At 38.3% G+C, this 22629-nt stretch overlaps 1 protein-coding gene across 1 annotated transcript in view; it reads left to right on the top strand.

The window, feature by feature from the left end:
- Window positions 1–3044: 3044 nt before the first annotated feature.
- LOC142846109 (vomeronasal type-2 receptor 116-like) overlaps window positions 3045–22629 on the top strand; it is a 31608-nt gene continuing 12023 nt past the window's right edge. Inside the window, exons 1-3 of the mRNA XM_075966056.1 lie at window positions 3045–3247; window positions 15762–16050; window positions 16717–17520. Coding sequence (XP_075822171.1) covers window positions 3045–3247; window positions 15762–16050; window positions 16717–17520 — 1296 coding nt within the window. The remainder of the gene's footprint in view (window positions 3248–15761; window positions 16051–16716; window positions 17521–22629) is intronic.

A 22629-nucleotide genomic window follows, 5' to 3' on the forward strand; every position in this document is an offset into this window, starting at 1 on the left:
TTCTCCAAGGTAACGGATCTTTTTATTTAAATTTTGAAGTCAAGGCTTTTTTTTTTGGTTTGTTGAGACAGGGTTTCTCTGTAGCTTTGGAGCCTGTCCTGGAACTCCCTTTGTAGACCAGGCTGGCCTTGAACTCACAGAGATCCGCCTGCCTCTGCCTTCCAAGTGCTGGGATTACAGGCGTGCGCCACCACCGCCCAGCTTGTCAAGGCATTTTTTAAATATATAGGGTGGATTAATTTAGCAGATTTATAATCAAATGCCTTTCAGCAGCTGTTGCTCCTTTCTCTCCCAACCCTATGTCTATTTTCAAAACACTGTAGATCACTTAAAGGTTATTTTTCCATCCAAATATGTCTTTAGAGTATGTCTCTACCATCTTCTGACAACATGAATCCTTAACCAGCTAAGCAGCAGAACTGGGATTAAAGCAGCAGCCTTGGCAGCAGGCTCCACCACATACATTAGATTTCTGAGATGATTCTGGTTTCATAATGGAGTTACTGGCAGGAGCCAGATTTATTGCCACAACTCTGTTTTTTGGTTCGTGCCACCACAAAGAAGAATGCTGCCAGCTGCTCATAAACACCATTTAAGTGTTTGTTGGAAAGGCCTCTTAAACAAACTGTGAAGTTTTTCAACTAAAGCTGAGTAAGGAAGACTCTTTAAAAGGAGCCTCATCTCTGCTTCTTTCTAGAAAACAGAGCCTACTGGAGAAAAGATTGTTACCAAAAAGCTGTACCTGACTCTGTTCTTGTCTGTCTAGAATCCTCATTAAAAAAAGAAAAGAAAAAAAGGTTTCTTAGACTTTATGTGAAAATTCTTGCCAATCATTTTGGTACCATTTGTAGATGGAAATTTCTGTCCAACCCAGGCCCACAGCCATTCAGTTCTAAAGAAACAAACATAGGCTTATATTAATTATAAACAGTTTGGCCTATTATCTCAGGCTCATGATTAACTAGCTCTTACAACTTGAATTAACCCATAATCCTTGTCTATGGTTAGCCACATGACTTGTTACTTTTCCTCAGTGAGGTCGTCTCATCTTGATTCTTCTGCATCTGGTTGGTGACTGAATCTCTGCCTTTTCTCTTCCCAGAATCCTCTTAGTCTGGTTGTCTTGCTTATACTTCCTGCATGGCTATTGGACAATCAAAATTTTATTAAAACAATGCAATTGACAAATCTTTCTAGTGTACAAAAGCATTACTGCTTAGCAGTAATTTAAACCTATAAACCCATAGTTTCAACATCATAGCATGAAACAAATATGGATTTATGGACTGGTAATATCCCTTAGAAAATCACCTGCCTAGAACGCAAGAGGATCTTTATTCAATAATCAGTGTTGTAGAGAATTAAAGTGTTGCAAATCAACATTTTCACAAAAAAAATTTTTGGAATTCATTGTTTATTCTATACCTTTCTGTCTTTGTGATAGATGCCTTTTGAAAGAATAATATTAACATGTTTCCAAGTAAAAGCTATTAAAAGTTTTTTTTTTGGGGGGGGGGGCTTCAAGACAAGGTTTCTCTGTAACTTTGGTGCCTGTCCTGAAACTAGCTCTTGTAGACCAGGCTGGCCTTGAACTCACAGAGATCCGCATCTAACTCCTGAGTGCTGGGATTAAAGGTGTGCACCACCACTACCCACCCATTTAAAGTATTATTTTTTAAAAATTTGTAGTCTCTAGGAGCTAGGGACATTGTGAAGTTGACCATAAAATAATAAGAAGCTGAGTTTAGTTCACTAGTTCTGACATAAAAAAAACTGAACACTTGTAATCCCAGTACTTCCTTGTGAAGGCATTTGCCCATTTGGTCTACCTAAATTAGAGAGTTCTGGTTTCGCTAAGAAACTCTGTTTCGAAAAGCTAAGATGTAGAGGAGTTAAGAAAGACATCTAATTTCAACCTCTGGCTTTCACATGATGTTCACACACAAACACAGACACACATAAATACACAAAAAGCTAGTAGCCTTTATTTGTAAAGCATCATTAGGCTGAGAGGAAGTAGAAAACAAAGGACAAATAGGTCCCATATACTCCGTGCTTTATCCTAGCCATGCTATTTCTCATATTATTAATAATTTATGTGGATTAGAACTTGGCACATTTTATAAACCTAGTAGGATACATCATTATTTAGAAAGTATATGATGACATAATATACCACTACAATATGACATTGAGTTATTTCACTTCCTTGATATTTTCCCTTCCTCCAGGGCAACAGATATATGTCTATATATTTTATTTTAATGTTCTTAGTGGTAGAAGAATTGGCTAATGTTTCCTGTTGATTTTCTGTTGGTTTTAGAGCGTGGGAGGGACAGGTACACCACATACTATAAGAAAACCAGAACATTAGGCAAAATAAGTGCTGTGGATTTATAGATGAATTATAAGAACACTTTTTGGAGCATAATCTCTACTACAGGTAGATCTTAGGCATCCTAAGTATATAAAGATAATCTTGACCCCCTGCTTCTCCTTTCTCTTGATCCTCCAGTGCTGAGATTACAGATGCTCATAACAATGCTCAGTTTATGTGCTGCCAGGGATTAAACCCAAGGCTTTGTGAATGATAAAAAACATAACTATCCACTGACTATTCATAACTAACCATTCCCCATCCCTCATGACAATATTTTCATCTATAGCTGAAGGGAAAATTTTTTTGACACCAGCTTGGTCAAGTCTTTCCAGGAGTGATTCATCTCACGGGGTCGCTCTGTTGTTAGTGAAACTAGATGAAATCATGGCACCAGGGACTGGAGAACATGAGCCTCAATCATATTTTCCATTATGTGGTAACATTTTTAACCTGAAAGTTTGACCCCAGATGTGATCCTCCAAGGAAGAATGTTTTTCAGGATCTGTCAGGGGAATATTAGAAATCTGAGTAGAAGGAGCTTTGGGAATGAGAGTGGTTCAAGTAAAATTGGAATTTACATAAAAGGCACAGATACATTGGATATATATATACCTACTGGCTCTGAAAATTCAAACTCTACAGAGTTTGACTTTATAGATACTCCATGATGTTCCCTCTGCTTTTTATGTTTCCGGCTCTGCAGTATTACAGCTCTGCCTACTCCTTTGACCGTTCTCACTGTTCTACAAAGACAGGAGTCAGTGTGTATAAGGGTGGGGATATGGTGGTTACTGCATTTTTCCCACTGCATACTATTGTATATGATTCCATCACTGAAGATCCAAGCAGTGACAGCCTCTATCATCAGTAAGTTCATTTTTTCATTTCTTTATTTTTGTCTTATTTTCAAATAGATAATGCCTAGAAATACTCTGTGTGCACACATCAGTGCTGCCTACATCTTCCATATTACTCCTTCTACTCCATATCCCAATAACTATTTCTAATTTATTTCTATTTACTAGTTTCTTAGCTTCAAAGAGAACAAAATTATTCTAGTTTTCTTCATTCTAGCTTCTCCTTTCTGAGACTCAATTCTCTCCTTATTATTAAAACATTCCTAACCCTCTTTCATACTGTGTTGTCACTGAATTATACCCACTATTATCATCTACAATCACAATACCATCCTTGGCATGGAATATCTCTAATGAGTATAAGGAACATTCTTTTTCTGGGTAGTAAAAGATCTGGTTAACTCTTCCCTTTATTAGAATGAAGTGTTTTTCATCATCTCTTCTGGTTAGTTTTAGTTTGAAGTCTTTTTTGTCAGATACTAGTTTAGCAATGCCTGTTTCTTACTTGGTCCCTTTTTTTTTGGAGTAATTTTGTCTATTACTTTAAGCTGGTAAATATCTTTAAAAACAAGATGTGTCTCTTGGTAATCAAAGATAGATAGACTTTGTTTTTTAATCTGTCAGGTCAATCTGTGTGTTTTAATTGGAGAATTGATTCTATTAGTATTTGATGTTATTGTTTTGTTATTGAAAATAGATTTTTTTATTCAATATATTCTAATTATGGTTTTGCCTTCCCCTACTCCTCCAAGGTCCCCCCTCACTGTCCCACCTATCCAAATACATACCTTTCATTCTCTTTTTAGTTGGAAAACAAAACAATAATATTATTATAAAATAATAGTATAAGATCTTTAAAACCCAATAGAAAAAAAACAGAGTCAAAAGAGTCAAAGACAAAGTATAAGAAACATTTACAGACATAGAGACACACTTTCACCCACAAAGAAAACCCATATAAACAAAATTGGAAAATAATATATGTGTGTATACATATATGTATATATTTATGTATCAATGGGTGATAAATATATGCATACATATGTATGTATGTATCAATGTGTGAAGATAGAGAGACAGAGAGATGGATGGATGGACAGACAGATAGGGACAGAGTGTTCTTTAAGTGGATAATGCCCAGATAATGCATTACAAAACAAAAAGTTCTCCAAAAATATTATGGGATTCATGTTGTGTTGTTCATCTTCTGCTGGACATGAGACCTGCCCTTAAGTGTGGACTGTATACCCAATGAGACTCCATTGGAAAAAAAACTGATTTTTTTCCTTTGTAATGGTTATCAACTGGAGAAAGCCTTTGGATTAGGGAATGGGACTTGTGTTTACTTTGCCTTCCAGTGCTAAGACCTTATCTGGCTTAGACATGTGCATGCCTTGTGAATGCTGCCAGACTATGTGAATTCATATGTGTGTCATTCCTGATGTGTCTACGTGCCCTTGTTTTGTTGGTATCCTCCATGCCTTCTAGATCTTAAAATCTTCCTGCCTCCCCTTCCATAGGATTTCCTGAGTCCTGTGGAGATGTATTTGAGGGAGACATCTCATTTATGACTGAAAGTTAAAAGAACACTTTCTCTGCATATTTTCCAATTTTAGGTACATGGTATCCATATCTGTTTCAGTTTCCTATGGATAAAAGCTTCTGTGATGATGGCTAAACAAGACACTCATCTAAGAGTACAATAAAATGTCACTGGGAGTTATTTTATTGCTGTTCTTTTAGTGGAACAGTAATATTTGGTTCTCATGTAGGTCGCTGGATCTAATCTCAGGTTATTTGCCACCCAAGCAGCATTGGTTGGACTCTATCTTGTGGGGTGGGTCTTAAGTCTAACCTGATATTGGTTGCTTACTTCCAAAAGCATTATGCTACTATTGTACCAGCATATATTGAAAGCAGGTCACAATCATATATGGGAGAGTTTACAGTTGGGTTACTATTTATCTTTAGCTTCTAATAGAGAAAGGCAATTCCTATATGATGGCCAATTCCTGGCTTTATGCCATGCAGCAGCTCTGACTGCTTGGGGCAGAACTGCAGAAGAAAGAAGATTGAGTAATTTACTAAGGTCATACAGGACCCAAAAGAAACCTTCACTAATTTCATACAAGATTGATATCAGTGGTAAAGAAAATGATACCAAAATCAGAAGCTAGACAAATGATAATTGAATCTCTGGCTTTGGAACATGCGAATTCTTAATGCAAAGGATAATTATGCCTTTAAAGGTAAGATCAAAACACTTGGGGAAATGGGTCTGAGAAATAATCCATATTAAATCTCATGACCATGATGATGCTTCGATAGGAGAGGTGATTTCCAGAGTTTTGAAGAAAAATCTAAGTGTCAAGTGTTTCAACTGTGGCAAGCAAGGCAACATTAAAGTGGACTGAAAACAGGGCGTTAGTATAAACGGTGTTATTTTCTAAGCATAATTCAAACAGAATTTCCCTCCCTTCTGGATTATGCAGAAGGTGTGGCAAAGGCAGGCATTGTACTAATGACATCTAAGGTAACCTTTTGCTGTCAGGAAATTCCTTGAAGGGCATCTCACATGGCCCCAAGCCAAGCTCAGTTCAGTTGTTTTCGGTCATCATAGAGGAAATTCCTTTCCAAAGAATTAAAGAACCTGGTGCCTATTGTAAGAAACCATACTTCTCTGGATGATACACTAGCTATAGAAGAGAAAACAAATAATTCAGGAAAAACCATAAAGCAAGTATTTTGGCAAACTTCCAAACTTTATATGAACAAAGACCAAATTAAATTACAAATAAATGACATTACCATTGAAGGTCTGGAAGACACAGGTGTGAATGTAACAATACATGTAACAGAATCTTGGCATCAAAATTGACCTCTTCAAGAGGTAAATGCATTTGAGGATTGGAGCTTTATCTCAGGTAAAACAGAGCATGAGAAGGGTCAAATGCATACGGCCACAAAGACAGATTGGAAAATCAAAACCATATGTTGCTAACATAGCAATGAATTTGTAGGGGTGTGATTTGTTATAGCAATGAAATACTCATATTAACATTTCCCCAATCTTAGAAACAAACAATATATTAACTTATGATTCTGAGAAAATATTAGAAGGTATTGTAAAGAGAAGTCACCTATGATTCATATTGTACAAGAACAGGGGACAACAGCTGCTGATCTTCTAAAGTCATCAGCATCCCTGTCTTTAAAATGGTTGAAAAACCTGTATGGGTTGTTCAATGACCTTTGACAACAGGAAAACTGCAGGCCTTAGAACAGCTGGAAAAGGAGACGCTAAATGCTCAGCCTATTGAAGAACCAACCAGCCCTTGTAATTCTGTATTTGTTGTTAAAAAGAAATGTGGAGAATGGAGAATGGTAACAGATCTAAGAACTGTTAATAAGGTAATCCAGTCAATGGGCTCTCTATGGTCTAGAATTCCTTTGCCTTCTTCATTGCCTAAAGGATGACCTCTTATAATTATTGATTTAAAAGGTTGAATCTTCACTATACCTTTACAAGAAGAAGACAGAGAAAAATTTGCTTAATGGTGTCTACTTATAATAATTCTCAGCATGTTAGAGAATATTAATGGAAGATTCTCCCACAGGGAATGTTAAATAGCCTTAACCTGTGCCTATAATTTGTACATCAACCATTTGAAATGATACACAACAATTTCCTCAATTTATACTTTACATAGATGCATTTTATTATCTGATTCAAATGTAAATACTTTGGAATGTTGGTGAAAGTAAAAAATATTTTTCCTTGTTGGGATTACAGTTTTTCCTGAAAAAAAAAATATAAAGAGGAGATTCTTTTAGTTATTTAGGCTGTAAAATAGGTTTATGAAATAATAGGCCATAAAAGTTATAAAATAGGAGAGATCAATTGCAGATTCTTTTTTTGGTATTCAAAATAGTCATGTATTTTATTTAAAAACATATAATTTCTACTATTCATGTAATTCTTTTCACATTTTTAGATATAATTAATAAATTAATTATATGTACCTAAGGGGGATACTATGATTTTTTACAAAATTTATTAAATTTTTAAAAAATACCAATCCAAGTTCCCCCTCTCTTCCCTCCTCCCATTCCCTCAATACACCCTCCTCTCACTATATCCCCTCCAATCCTCAGGGAGGGTAAGGCACATTGCTTTGGGAAAGGTCCAAGGCCCTCCCTACTATATCTAGGCTGAACAAAGTATCCATTCAAAGAGAATAGGTTCCCTAAAAGCCAGTACATCCGGTAGGGATAAATCCTGGCGCCACTACCAGTGGCCCCTCAGTCTGCCCCAGCCATGCAACTGTCAACCACATTCAGATGGACAAGTTTGGTTCCATGCTTGTTCCTTCCCAGTGCAGCTGGAGTTTGTGAGCTCCAATTACATCAGATAGACTGCTTCAGTGGGTGTACCCATCATGATCTTGACCTCTTTGCTCATATTCTCATTCCTCTCACTCTTCACCTGGAATTTGGCAGTGCTCCGATGCCGGTCTCTGCCTCTGTTTCCATCATTTGCTGGATGAAGATTCTATGGTGATATATAAGATATTTATCAGTCTGACTACAGGGCTAATGAAGATCCGTCCCCCTCTCATTTATTGCTTAGGGTCGTAGCTGGAGTCAGCCTTGAGGATTCCTGTGAATTTCTCTAGAACCAGGTTCCTGCTAACCCTATAATGGCTCCCTCAATCAAAATATCTCTTTCCTTGCTCTCATTATGTCTTTTCTCCATCTTGACTATCCCATTCCCTCAAGTTCTCTTTAACCCTCCTCTCCTCCTCTTCCTTTCTTACCTTCCCTTCTCCCCCAGTCCCCATGCTCCCAATTTTGTCATGTGAACTTGTCTATTTCCAATTTTCATGTTTTTCTTTGGGTTCACCTTATAGCTTAGCGTTTCTAGGATCATGAACTATATGCTTAATGTCCATTGTTTATAGCTAGCATCCACTTATTACTGAGTACATACCATATTATTATTTTTGGGTCTGGGTTACCTCACTCAGGATAGTGTTTTTTAATTCCATCCATTTGCATACAAAATTTAAGATGACATTGTTTTTTGTTTGTTTTATCATTTTTTTAAAAATAATTATTTATTATGTATATAATATTCTGTCTATGTGTGTGCCTGCAGGCCAGAAGAGGGCACCAGACCTTATTACAGATGGTTGTGAGTCACCATGTGGTTGCTGGGAATTGAACTCAGGACCTTTGGAAGAGCAGGCAATGCTCTTAACTGCTGATCCATCTCTCCAGCCCCGATGACATTGTTTTTTTTACTGCTGTATAGTACTCTGTGTAGATGTGCCACATTTATTTATCCATTCTTCAGTTGAGGGGCATCTAGGTTGTTTCCAGGTTCTGACTATTACAAATAATGCTGCTATGGACATAGTTGAACAAATGATTTTATAGTATGATTGAGCATCTTTTGGGTATATGCACAAGAGTGGTATTGCTGGATCCTTAAGTAGATTGATTCCCAATTTTCTGAGAAACTGCCATATTGATTTCTAACGTGGTTGTACAAGGTTGTCTTCCCAATAGCAATGGAAGAGTGTTCCCCTTACTCCACATCCTCTCCAGCATAAGCTATCATTGGTGTTTTTAATCTTAGCCTTTCTGACAGATGTAAGATGGTGTCTCAGAGTTGTTTTGCTTTGCATTTCCCTGATGACTAAGGATGTTGAACATTTCCTTAAGTATCTTTTGGCCATTTAATATTCTTCTGTTGAGGAATCTCTCTTTAGTTCAATACCCCATTTTTAATTGGGTTATTTAGAATTTTAATGTCTAATTTCTTGAGTTCTTTATATATTTTGGAGATCAATCCTTTGTCTGATGTGGGGTTGGTGAAGCTCTTTTCCCATTCAGCAGGCTGTCTTTTTATCTTATTGATTGTGTTCTTTGCTTTGTAGAGCTTCTCGGTTTCAGGAGGTCCCATTTATTTATTTGTTGTTCTCAGTGTCTGTGCTACTGGGGTTATATTTAGGAATTGGTCTCTTGTGCCCATGTATTAAAGGCTATTCCTTTGGCTTTTATAGACAGTCATCAGGGAGTTTCCTGTGGGTAGGCTCCCCGAAAACCCAAACCCATCCAGGAGCCCTTACAAACTACTAGCCCCATCCTGCCCCCAAACCCAGCGATCGTCCAGCAGACTCTTATGACCTCCAAGGATTGCTAGGAGATACTTCTAATCTATGGCCCACTATTGAAGTGAATCCTGATGAACTGAGTAATTTGTTCAAAACCTTAGGGAGTTTAAGAACTTAAATAGTCCTAGGAAATTATCAGCTGAAGCTGAGAAAGAATTGGCTTTGGTGGGAAAGAAATTATAGAATATGCATGTGGATCATGTGAATCCAAAACTTAACTGTATTCTGATCATGTTACCCTCAAAGAATTCCCCAAATGGAATTTGAGTGCAGAGGGAAGATATTACCTTAGAATTGATCTTTTTTTAACCACCTAAACAGAGTAAAAAAAATAACTTATGTGGAAAAGGTCTCTGAATTTATTCTAGAAGGAAAATTGAGACTTTGTCAGTTAAGGGAATAGACACAGTAGAAATTACAGTACCTTTTGTCAATGATGAAATTGACAAATTATGGATTGATAAAGAACATACAGTAATTTTGAGGGAGAAATTAACAACAATCATCCCAAAAGCAAGAGTATTCAATTTATAAAGAAAGCTAGTTGGATCATTCCTCACATTGTAAGGGAAACACCAATATCAGGAACCCATACATTCTATACTGTTGCAAATAAAACAGGGAAGGCAGGTTACAGATCAGAAAATTTAGCCCAATGGTGGTGGTGCACACCTTTTATTTCAGCACTTGGGCAGAAGAAGTAGAAGGATTTCCTTGAGTTTGAGGCCAACATGGTTTTCAAGAGGTAGTTCCAGGATAGGCTCCAAAGCTACAGAGAAAACCTGTCTGAAAAACAAAACAAAAAAAATCAGAAAATTTAAATAAGGTGGCTCAAAGACCTTATGATTCTTTCCAAAAGTCAGGAGTATATGATATTCTCAGGATTCTAAGAGATTTTAAAGACCCTCTCGCCATAGTTACCAATTCACAATATGCTGAAAGAGTTGTTTTGTGGATTGAAATCATTGAGTTTATACCAGATGGTACAGAATTGGCTTTATTAATCATTCAGTTACAAGATATAATCGGGACTAGGAATCATCCCAAATACAAAACACACATCCAATCCCGTACAGGTTTGCCAGGTTCTTTAACAAAAGGAAATTGAGAAATAGATCAATTATTGAAAGGAAATACACTGAAAGACTCAGAATTTCATAAAAAACATCATGTCAATAGTAAAGATTTAAAAACACTTTTCCATCATATGCCAACTAATGCGCGAAACAATTCCATACCAGTTAGGATTTAAAGGGGTATTTATTTTGGGGGTAAAACTCACAAAACACCATCAGGAAAGAAGCCTAGTCATTGGAGCAGGAGTTGGAACCAAGCGCCGGAACCAAGAGAGCAAGCCGAGGCTTGCTGCTCTTTTTTAAAGGTAAATAGACCATGCCCCAGTGGGCTGGTATTTCAGCAGCTATTGGCTGAAGGAACGGAAGGGGCTCCCGCAGCACAGTGTGCTCATACTTCAGGGGCTATTGGCTGAAGGAGCCGAAGGTCCTCCCGCAGCAGCCAACAAGGCAGGGAAATATCCTACTTGTTTTTTATACAACCAAATACCACTACCTGTAGAAAGTAAACCAAAGGATACTCAAAGGAATGAAATCTGGCAGATGTATGCGTTCCATTTTGTATAATTGTGAAAATTAAAATATGTACACTACATCAGTGATACCTAGTCAGTATTTCAATGGGCAATTGCTCTGAGTTTAGAGAAGGCTGATTCGGGATTCATACACTTTTTAGAAATTATGGCCATAATGGATATACCTGTACAAATTAAGGTGAACAATGCTCCAGAATATATCTCTAAGAAAATTAAACAGCGTTTTGCTTATGATAATATGAAGCACGTTTCAGATATACCACACAATCTGATATGGCAAGCAGTTATTGAAAGATCAAGTTGAACTCTAAAGGATGTGTTAAATAAACCATAACGGGTAACAAAGACCTCCGGAAATAGATTGCACAATGCTTTATTAACTTTGAATTTTCTAAATGAGAAAGGAACAACCGCAGAGAGACATTGGATATAGAAAAACCTATGGAATTAAATCAGCCAGGATATTTTAAAGATGTGTTGACCTTAGAATGGAAACCGGGACATGGGGGTTGGTTTTGCTTTTTATTCTATAGGGGATGAAAATTTATGAATACTATCGAAATTGATAACTATTCAAAATGAACAAGAGAGATCTCTTAATTAGAAGAGATGATAATTCATCAAACAGCATGGTCATTTAATCTAAACTAACCTACAAAACTAACATACTTTTTTTTTTTTTAATTTTTTTATTGATAAAAGGAGGATAAAGAAAAGAAAAAAAAAAAACAAATTTCCACCTCCTCCCACCAGCCTCCCATTTCCCTCCCCCTCCTCCCACTCTTCTCCCCCTCCTCCCACTCTTCTCCCCCTCCTCCCACCCCTCTCCCCTTCCCCCCACTCCTCTCCCCCTCCCTTTCCAGTCCAAAGAGCTGTCAGGGTTCCCTGCCCTGTGGTACGTCCTAGGTCCTCCCCCCTCCATCCATATCTAGGAAGGTGAACATCCAGACTGGCTAGGCTCCCACCAAGCCAGCACATTGCATAGGATCAAAACCGCGTGCCATTGTCCTTGGCGTCTCATCAGCCCTCATTGTTCGCCATGTTCCGAGAGTCCAGTTTTATCCCATGCTTTTTCTGGTAACAGTCCAGCTGGCCTTGGTGAGCTCGCAGTAGATCATCTCCACTGTCTCAGTGGGTGGGTGCACTCCTCGTGGTCCCGACATCTTTGCTCATGTTCTCATTCCTTCTGCTCCTCATTGGGACCTTGGGAGCTCAGTCCAGTGCTCCAGTGTGGGTCTCTGTCTCTATCTCCATCCATCGCCAGATGCAAGTTCTAGGATGGTATGCAATATATTCGTCAGTATTGCTCTAGGGTAGGGTCATTTCAGGTTCCCTATCCTCAGCTGCCCAGGGAACTAACTGGGGACCTCAGCTTGGGCACCTGGGAGCCCCTCTAGGGTCAAGTCTCCTGCCCACCCTAAAGTGGGTCCCTTAACTAAGAATTGTGGTTCCGTGCTCCCCTATCCAACCTTCCTTTATCCCGATCCTCCTGTTTCCCCAAGTCCACCCTCCTTCCCTTCTACCTTTTCTCTCCCCATCTCCCCTAACCCCCATCCCAACCCACCCCCAAGATCCCACTTTTCCCCCCGGCAATTTTGTCTACTTCCCTTATCCAAGAGGATAACTATATGTTTTTCCTTGGGTTACTGAACAGAGAATTCTCAACAGAAGAAGTTCAAATGACCAAAAGACACTTAAGGTCATGCTCAACCTCCTTAGCGATCAGGGAAATGCAAATCAAAACAACTTTGAGATATCATCTTACACCTGTAAGATTGGCTAAAGTCAAAAACACCAAGGATAGCCTTTGCTGGAGAGGCTGTGGAGGAAGGGGTACCCTCATCCATTGCTGGTGGGAATGCAATCTTGTGCAACCACTGTGGAAGTCAGTGTTTCGGTTTCTCCGGAAATTCGGGATCAACCTACCCCTGGACCCAGCAATACCACTCTTGGGAATTTACCCAAGAGATGCTCTATCACATTTCAAAAGCATTTGTTCAACTATGTTCATAGCAGTATTATTTGTAATAGCCAGAACCTGGAAACAACCTAGATGCCCTTCAATGGAAGAATGGATGAAGAAAGTATGGAATATATACACACTAGAGTACTACGCTGCGGTAAAAAACAATGACTTCTCGAATTTTGCATGCAAATGGATGGAAATAGAAAACACTATCCTGAGTGAGGTATCCCAGGCCCAAAAAGACGAACATGGGATGTACTCACTCATAATTGGTTTCTAGCCATAAATAGGGTTCACGGAGTCTACAGTAGGCGAATCTAAAGAAGCTAAGTAAGAAGGTGAACCCAAGGAAAAACATACTTTTTTTTTATTTGATCAGATGTAACTTGCGAAAAGGGAACCTCTCCAAAGTTAGGGTTGGGATAGGGTTTTCTTTTGTCTTTCCAGGAAAATAAAAACAATTATTTTTAGGAATTTAAAGACATTTGTACAAAAAGAAAATCCAAAGTAGAAGGGACTATTAGGAAAACTTACCAAGGAAAGGAATATTCTGACTTAATGCAATCTCTGAAGTCTCCAAAAGGAGGATGGGGTCCCATATCCACAATTCCACGAGGACTATTATGGCATCACTAAGCTGAAAAACACCACCTAAAGATTGACTTTGGACTAAAAACTGCTCAGAACAATGTCAAGGTAGTTAGTAGAGATGATCTAGCCTCACAGACTACTTTAGCTAAGACTGGAGAAAAGCCCTGCACTTTCCATTACACAGAGATTGGATAACAAGTGATACAGCGACCTCTCCCAGGACTTGATAATTAACCCAAATTTTTCCTTTCAGGATCCACTAAAGATCCCATCACTCCCAGACAGTAGGAAGTAAATTTAAGAACACAACACCCATATTTCCAAAATGTAGGGTGGATGGATTTTGGTCTTCCATTGAATTATGAATATTGTCATTGTTTAGGCAGATTGGTTACAAGTTATTATTGGTTTATAATAGTCAGGAAAAAAGCTAAACAAAGGATATTAGATTCAGGGTTCTTGTTTTGGAAAAAAGGGCGATACAGATATGGTAGGCTGAAAGGGTAGATTATTGAATCTACTCTAAAATGACTTAAATTGTCCCAGAATTATTTAGCTGTAACAAATATTTCTTCAATATCAATAAATACTCAAGAGAATTCATTTGACTATAATAAATGTGACAAAACTTTCAGTAGGGCTTCATCTGTCATAATCAGAATGTCAGATGACAATTTGTGTTTATTCAAATTGGAAATCATCATAGCTACACCAGATGAGACTGAAAAGGCACAAACGGTAAAATCTGCCATTGTGCTTCAGACTTTACCCAACATCAAAGCATTGGACAGAAAATTTTTGTATGTGTAAATGATCATATTTAGTTCTAGTCTTTCAGTGTAGGTTAAATTAATTAGAAAAAGAGAGGGAGAGGGAGGGAGGGAAGGAAAGAGGGAGGGAGAGATGGAGAGAGAGAGAGAGAGAGAGAGAGAGAGAGAGAGAGACAGAGAGAGAGAGGAGGGAGGGAGGGAGGGAAGGATAGAGGGAGGGAGAGATGGAGAGAGAGAGAAAGAGAGAGAGAGAAAAAGAGAGAGAGAGAGAGAGAGAGAGAGAGGAGGGAGGGAGGGAGGGAGGGAGGGAGGGAGGGAGGGAGGGAGGGAGGAAGGAAGGAAGGATTGAAGGAAGGAAGGAAGGAAAGGTGGGAGGAGGAAAGGGAGGAACAGATGAAAAAAGGAAGAAGCCCACATGTGTTCTACCAGGCCTCTACTTAGTTTTTCAGGTTAGACTGTAAAGATTCCTATGCTTTCATGTCCTCTTCTTTTGGATTACATATCCCTTTAATCCCCCTACTTTTCACCATACTTCTACAGTATTCCCTGCTTAAGACTTTCCATGCACATACCCCATACTCTGGCACACTGTTTATATTTTGCCTATACTGACATTTTTTAAAAAAATAAAATGTTGATATATAAGGCAGCCATGAAAATGTGCTTCACAGACTCCAAATACAGGGACTGGTATTTGCAGAAACCTAGCTACTCTGCATTGAAGTCTGAAATTTATTCTGAATTTTTTCCTTAAGAACATGCTTCCACCTTCTTCTCTGACATAGTCAATGACTCAATATTGCCTCTGGGCCTTCAGAAAAATGCTAATGTCATTTATGAGACTCCACTTTCATGACCAGATAACATTACTTACCTAAAAATGCATTATTAATATTTCAGTCCAAATAGATATAAATTTTAAAATGCTGATGTTATAAAGATGCAAACATCTAATCTCTAATAGTAATTTTTGCATGCAAAAGTAATAGTCATGGCTTGAATATTTCCCCTTACTAATATTTTTTCCATTACTGTGATAAAATACCATAAAAAAGCTAGCTAAGGGGAATGATTTATTTTGGCTTATACTTCCAGGAGATACTATCTGTCGTGTTAGCTTAGGCATGACAACAGGAAGAGAAATCACAATGACAGGAGCTGGAATTTCACTAGTTGCATTGTATTTTCACTCAAAAAGCAAGAGACTGGACAGGAACTGAAGCAAAAGTATAAAGTCCAAAGGCCCGTCTCCAGTGAAAGACTTCTTCCAGTAATGCTCAAACTTTTTAAAGTTCCACAGCCTTCATCAATGTCATCAACTGAAGGCAGAATGTTCAGATGTGAATATGTGGGAGATATTTGACATTCAAAAGACAGCACCCCTAAATATTCTTGTGTCTTCTGTTCAGGTTAAATATAAATAACTACCAAATTGTCCTGGCAATGGTTTTTGCCATTGAGGAGATCAACATGAACCCTCATCTTTTACCCAATGTGTCTCTGGGGTATGATATCTATAATGTCCTGTATAGTGAATGGTCGACATTGGATAGATGCATTACGTGGCTATCAGGGAAGAAATATATAAGTAATTACAACTGCAGGAAAGAAATGAAGTCTGTTGCTGTACTCTCAGGAGTATCCTGGATAATATCTGCCCAGATAGGAACACTGCTGGGACTCTACAAATATCCACAGGTGAGAACGAGTGGAGTAGAGAGATGAAAAACACAAGTTCAGGATCATCCCAAGGTGAAAAATGAGCATGAAAGAAAATTATGATTATACATCTGACAAAGTTTTTAATCCCAAAGAGTGAGTGTTCAGTGACTTGGCGACATATCCATATTTCCATGGTCTAGGACAGAGAAAAGGGATAGGCAGGAGCAGACAGTGATTACCTGGGACTGTGAGTGATGAGGAATTTTCTAGAAAGCTCCCAGAAAGTAGGATACCAGTATTTTAATGGTATTATAATATAGAGAGGTGACTTTGGGAGTAAAGTATTTGATTCACAACCATGAGAACCTGAGTGTGAATCTCTAGCACATGAAATCTGGCCATGACAAGACATATCTTTAACCTCAGTTCTGGTAAAGCAGAGAGTCCCTCATAAGAAAGTCAGGCTAGCCAAAGCAGTGAGCTGCATGTTCACTTAGAGACCTATGCTCAAAAGAAAAAAAGAGTAAAGTGAAGATTGACAAGGTAGTTCCAATATTAGCCTTTTACCTCATGTGTACATGTATATAGATGTGATGAGCAAATTCTCTTCATCACTCTAGCTGATTCTACAAGTCTGTCATGATTTGACCCATGCTTTATAGTTCCTCCTCTTAATTCTGCTTCTACTTCTTTTCATTTTAGCTGACCATTGGGTCTTTTGATCCTAACCTGAATAATCATGATCAGTTTCCCAATCTCTATCAAATGGCCTCCAAGGACACATCTCTGGCCAGTGGCATTGTCTTATTGTTGAATTATTTCCAGTGGAATTGGGTGGGGTTGATTGTATCTGAAGGACAAAAAGGTGTTCAGATAATCTCAGACCTGAGGGCAGAAATGGACAGAAACAGAATATGTAGAGATTTTGTGGAGATGATCCCAGTCAGTAAAGTATCGTTTTTGGCACAGAAACAATTGAATCCTACACGGGTTCTGAAATCATCAGCAAATGTGATCATCACCTATGGGGACAGTGACTTTCTGAGAGGCTTCCTGTCTTATTTAAAGCAGACTTTAGTTACAGGGAAAGTTTGGATCATGAACGCAGAATGGAATGATATCAGCCATTCAAAGCATTTCATTTTGCAGTCATTGCATGGGAGCCTCATTTTCTCACATCACCACAAAGAACTCTCTGGTTTCAGAAATTTTACCCAAACACTTCACCCTTCCAAATACCCAGAAGATTTTTACCTTCAAAGGTTTTGGTTCTACTTTTTTAACTGCTCATTTGCTGATGACTGTACTACAGTTGAGGACTGTGTGCCTAATGTTTCCTTGCATGACTCACCTAACAACCATTTTGATAAGGTCATGACCGAGTATGCTTACAATACATACAATGCTGTGTATGCTGTGGCCCACAGCCTTCATGAGATGCTTCTTCATCAAGTAGAAGTAAAACCATTAAGAAAGGCAGAAGAATTGATGTTTTCAGCCTGGCAGGTAATGTGTTTCCCATTGGATTGCTCATAACATAAGCAATGTGATTTTTCTAAATGTCTTCATTAGGAGGCCACACTACTTATCTTAGAATCTCTAAGAATACAAAATAAACTACTAGAAACACTGACAAGGGGGGGGGTAAGTCAAGATTTATACAGAAATAATTAAAAGGAAGGAAGAAAATGTGTTCTAAATCCACATCAGTATTTTATGTTGCCAGATCAAAGATTTCTATATAAAAATACAGAATATGTGTAATCTTGCGAGTCCCATGGGATTCAGTTGAGGCTGTGGACATTTGCTGAGAGGCCAGAGCTGAGTGTGGAGGGTGGAGTGCCTAGGCACATGGAAGGAATCACAAAATGTGGAGCATGGAATCTGCAGAGAAAAGCTGGAGGAAGGAACCTTCTGAGAGTATTAATCTTAAGTATGTGGCGTCCCATCCATGGAGAAGAAGCTTTAAAAAAGGGAAAGGACTGAGTTGACTAAAGAAGGGATACTTCACAGGACTATCACAACACACAGCAAAGCCTGTGCAGACAGACTGGACAGTGGAGATGAATGAGGGTAGTAGAGTTCCCAGGCTTGTTACTTCACAACACGCCATAAAGTCCACAGAAGAAGGGAAGGGCGTGGCTGCCCCAGGGTAAGGTGCTCTGTAAATAGAAGTTTTTATGTCTCGTTCCATCCTGCAGCCACTTTTAAGTAATCACTCAAAGGCTTGTATTATTTATAAACTTTTTGGCCTATAGGTCAGACTTATTACAACCAGCTCTTACATTTAAATTAACACATTTATTTTTTATTTTTATTGAGCTATATATTTTATCCACTCCTCTCCCCTGTCCCCTTCTACTTTCTCATATTATTCACATACTCCCAGTTACTTAGGAGATCTTGTCCTTTTCAACTCCCCCACGTAGATTAGATCCACGTATGTCTCTCTTAGGGTCCTGTTTGCTGTCTAGTTTCTCTGGGCTTGTGAATTGTATATTGGATTTTCTTTGCTTTATGTCTAAAAGCCACTTCTGAGTGAGAACATATTATATTTGTCTTTCTGGGTCTGGGTTACCACACTCAATATTTCGGTGAAGAATGTGGCTGCTTTTTGCCCTTGTCAAAAGAGTCTCCCTGAGGCTAAAGTGAAAAGTTGTGGATTAATATCCAGGTCTTTGATTCGTTTCCTTTGGTCAACATCTTTGTTTTTGTGCCAGTACCAAGCTGTTTTCATTACTATAGCTCTGTAATAGAGTTTGAAGTTGGGGATGGTAATGCCTCTGGAAATTCTTTTATTATATGATTGTTTCGGCTATCCTGGGTTTTTTGTTTTTCCATATAAAGTTGATTATTGTTCTCTCAAGGTCTGTGAAGAATTTTGTTGGGATTTTGATGGGGATTGCATTGAATCTATAGATTGCTTTTGGTAGAATTGCCATTTTTACTATGTTGATCATCCCAATCCAAGAGCATGGGAGATCCTTCCATTTTCTGGTATCCTCTTCAATTTCTTTCTTCAAAGACATAAAGTTCTTGTGAAATAGATCTTTCACTTCCTTGGTTAAAGTTACCCCAAGATACTTTATGCTATTTGTGGCTATTGTGAAAGGTGATGCTTCTCTGATTTCCCTGTCTGCTCCATTGTTCTTTGTGTATAGGAGGGGACTGATTTTTTTGGAGTTGATCTTGTATTCTGCCACATTACTAAAGATGTTTATAAGCTGTAGGAGTTCTTTGGTAGAGTTTTTGGGGTCATTTATGTACTCTATCATATCATCTGCAAATAATGAAAGTTTGACTTCTTTCCAATTTGAATCCCCATGATCTCCTTATGTTGTCTTATTGCTATTGCTAGAACTTCAAGCACTATATTAAAGAGGTATGGAGAGAGTGGACAGCCTTGTCTTGTTTCTGATTTTAGTGGAATGGCTTTGAGTTTCTCTCCATTTAATTTGATGTTAGCTGTTGACTTGCTGTATATTGCTTTTATTATATTTAGGAATGAACCTTGTATCCCTAAGTCTTCGAGACCTTTATCATACAGGGTGTTGAATTTTGTCAAATGCTTTTTCAGCATCTAATGAAATGATCATATGGTTTTTTTCTTTCAGTTTATTTATATGATGGATTACATTGATAGATTTTCATATGTTGAACCAGCCCTTCCTCTCTAGGATGAAGCCTACTTGATCATAATGTATAATATTTTTGATGTGTTCTTGGATTCGGTTTGCCAGTATTTTATTGAGAATTTTTGCATCGCTGTTCATGAGTGAGATTGGTATGTAATTCTCTTTCTTGGTTGAGTCTTTGCATGGTTTTGGTATCAGGGTAACTGTAGCTTCATAAAAGGAGTTTGGCAGTGACTCTTCTGTTTCTATTATATGAAACACATTAAGGAGTATAGGTATTAGTTATTCTTGGAAGTTCTGGTAGAATTCAACATTGAAACCATCTGGTTCTGGGCTTTCTTTGGTAGGGAGGTTTTTGATAACAGCTTCTAATTCCTCACGACCTACAGGTCTATTTAAATTGTTCACCTCGTCTTGATTTAATTTTGGTATATGGTACTTATCTAAAAAAAATGTCAGTTTCTTTCACATTTTTCAATTTTGTGGCATACAGGCTTTTGTAGTAAGATCTAATGATTCTTCGAATTCTTCTGTGTCTGTGCTTAGTTCCCCTTTTTCATTTCTAATCTTGTTAATTTGCAGGATCTCTCTCTGCCTTTTGAGTAGTTTGGATAGGGGTTTGTCAATCTTGTTGATTTTCTCCAAGAAACAGCTTTTTGTTTCATTGATTCTTTGGATTGTTTTCTGTGTTTCTAAACTGAATGCTGGGAGAGAGGAGGTGGAGTGAGGAGAAGCTATGGAGCCAACCCTGGAAACAGACATGCTGGGACCTTGCCCATAGGCCATGAGTCTCGTGATTAAAATATAAAATAATGGTGAGTTCCCAAGAGATCAGCCCCAATGTCTCAGTGTGTGGGTGCACCCCTCAGGTCCTGACTTCCTTGCTCGTGTTCTCCCTCCTTCTGCTCTTCATTTGGACCATGGAAGCACAATCCGGTGCTCCAATGTGGGTCTCTCTCTCTATCTCCTTCGATCGGCAGATGAAGATTCTATGATGATATGCAAGATATTCGTCAGTATGACTATAGGGTAGGGCCACTTCAGGCTTCCTCTTCTCAACTGCCCTAGGAACTAGCTGGGGACATCTCCCTGGACACCTGGGAACCCCTCTAGGGTCAAGTCTCTTGCCAACTCTAAAATTGGCTCCCTTAATTAAGATATATACTTCCCTGCTCCCATATCTACCCTTCCTTTATCGCAACCATCCCATTCCCCCAAGTTCTTCCCATCCTCCCCTTCTCACTTTTCTCTCCCCATCTCCCCTTTCCCCCATCCCACCCCACCCCCCATTCCCAGTTTTTGGCCAGCTGGACTGGGTCTTAAAAAGCATGGGATAAAACCGGACTCTCTGAACATGGCAGACAATGAGGGCTGCTGAGAAGCCAAGAACTATGGCACTGGGTTTTGATCCTACTGCATGTACTGGCTTTGTGGGAGCCTAGGCTGTTTGGGTGCTTACCTTCCTAGACTTGGGTGTAGGGGGGAGGACCTTAGACTTCCCACAAGGCAGGGAACCCTGACTGCTCTTCGGGCTGGAGAGGGAGGGGGAAAAGAGCTGGGGAGGGGGAGAGAAATGGGAGGCAGAGGCGGGGAGGAAGCAGAAATTTTTAATAATAAAAAAGTGAAAAATAAAAAATATATAAAATAATGGAAATGTGTTAAATTAAGATATAAAAGACAATTTTTTCCTAATATGTATATAAAGTGTCCTTTTCCTTATCTTCTGATTGACTTTAGTTTGATAACTATTTTGTTAGATATTTGGATAGCTACACCCACTTACTTCTTAGTTCGATTTGATTTGAAAACCTTTTCCCACCCCTTTATTCTGAAGTAATATCTGTCTTTGAGCCTGAGGTGTATTTCTTGTATATAGCAGAAGGTTGGATCTTGTTTTTGTATCCATTCTCTTAGGCTATGTTTTTTTTAAAAAAAATATGTGAATTGAGTCCATTGATATTAAGTGATATTAATGACCAGCAGTTGTTAATTTTGTTTATTTTTTAGGTAGTAGTGTTTGTGTGTATCCATTCTTTCAGTTATGCTGGTAGGAGGTCATCAGTTGCCTGTGTTTTTGTGAGTGCAGTTATCTTTCCTGGGTTGGGGTTCTCCTTTTAGTACTTTCTGTAGGGCTGGGTTTGTGGATACATATTGTTTAAATCTGTTTTTCTTATGGAATATCTTGTTTTTTCCATCAATGGTGACTGAAAGATTTTCTGGGTATAGCAGTCTGGGCTTACATCCATGGTCTCTTTGTGTCTGTAGCACTTCTATCCAGGACTTCCTGGCTTTCATGATTTCTATCGAGAAATGAAGTATAATTCTGATAGGTTTACCTTGTTACTTGACCTTTTCCCTTGCAGCTCTTAATTTTTCTTTATACTGTATTTTTGTGTTTTGATTATTATATGGTGAAGGGACTATTTTTTTTAATCCAGTCTATTTGGCATTCTGTAAGCTTCTTGTACATTCATAAGGATGCCATTCTTTAGTTGGGTAAGTTTTTTTCTATGGTTTTGTTCAATATATTTTCTGTACCTTTGAGCTGGATTTCTTCTCTTTCTTCTACCCCTATTATTCTTAGGTTAGGTCTTTTCATGGTGTCCCAGATTTCCTGGATGTTTTGTGTTACAAATTTGTTGTATTTAACAATTTCTTTGACCAATGAGTCTGTTTTCTTTATATATCTTCAGCACCTGAAATTTTTCTTCTATCTCTTGTATTCTGTTGGTTATACTTGTCTCTGTAGCTCCTGTTTGTTTACCCAGATTTTTGATATCCAGAATTCCCTCAGTTTGTGTGTTCTTTATTATCTCTATTTTTGTCTTCAAGTCTTGAACTGTTTGCTTTACTTGTTTGATTGTTTTTTTGGGGGGGGGGTTTCTTTGAGGGATTTATTAATTTATTTCAATTTTTGTTTGTCTTTTCTTACATTTCTTTAAGGAGTTCTTTATTCCTCTTTAAAGGTCTCCATCATTTT

The sequence above is a fragment of the Microtus pennsylvanicus genome, chromosome 1 (genome assembly GCF_037038515.1).
Source record: "Microtus pennsylvanicus isolate mMicPen1 chromosome 1, mMicPen1.hap1, whole genome shotgun sequence".
Lineage (NCBI taxonomy): Eukaryota > Metazoa > Chordata > Mammalia > Rodentia > Cricetidae > Microtus > Microtus pennsylvanicus.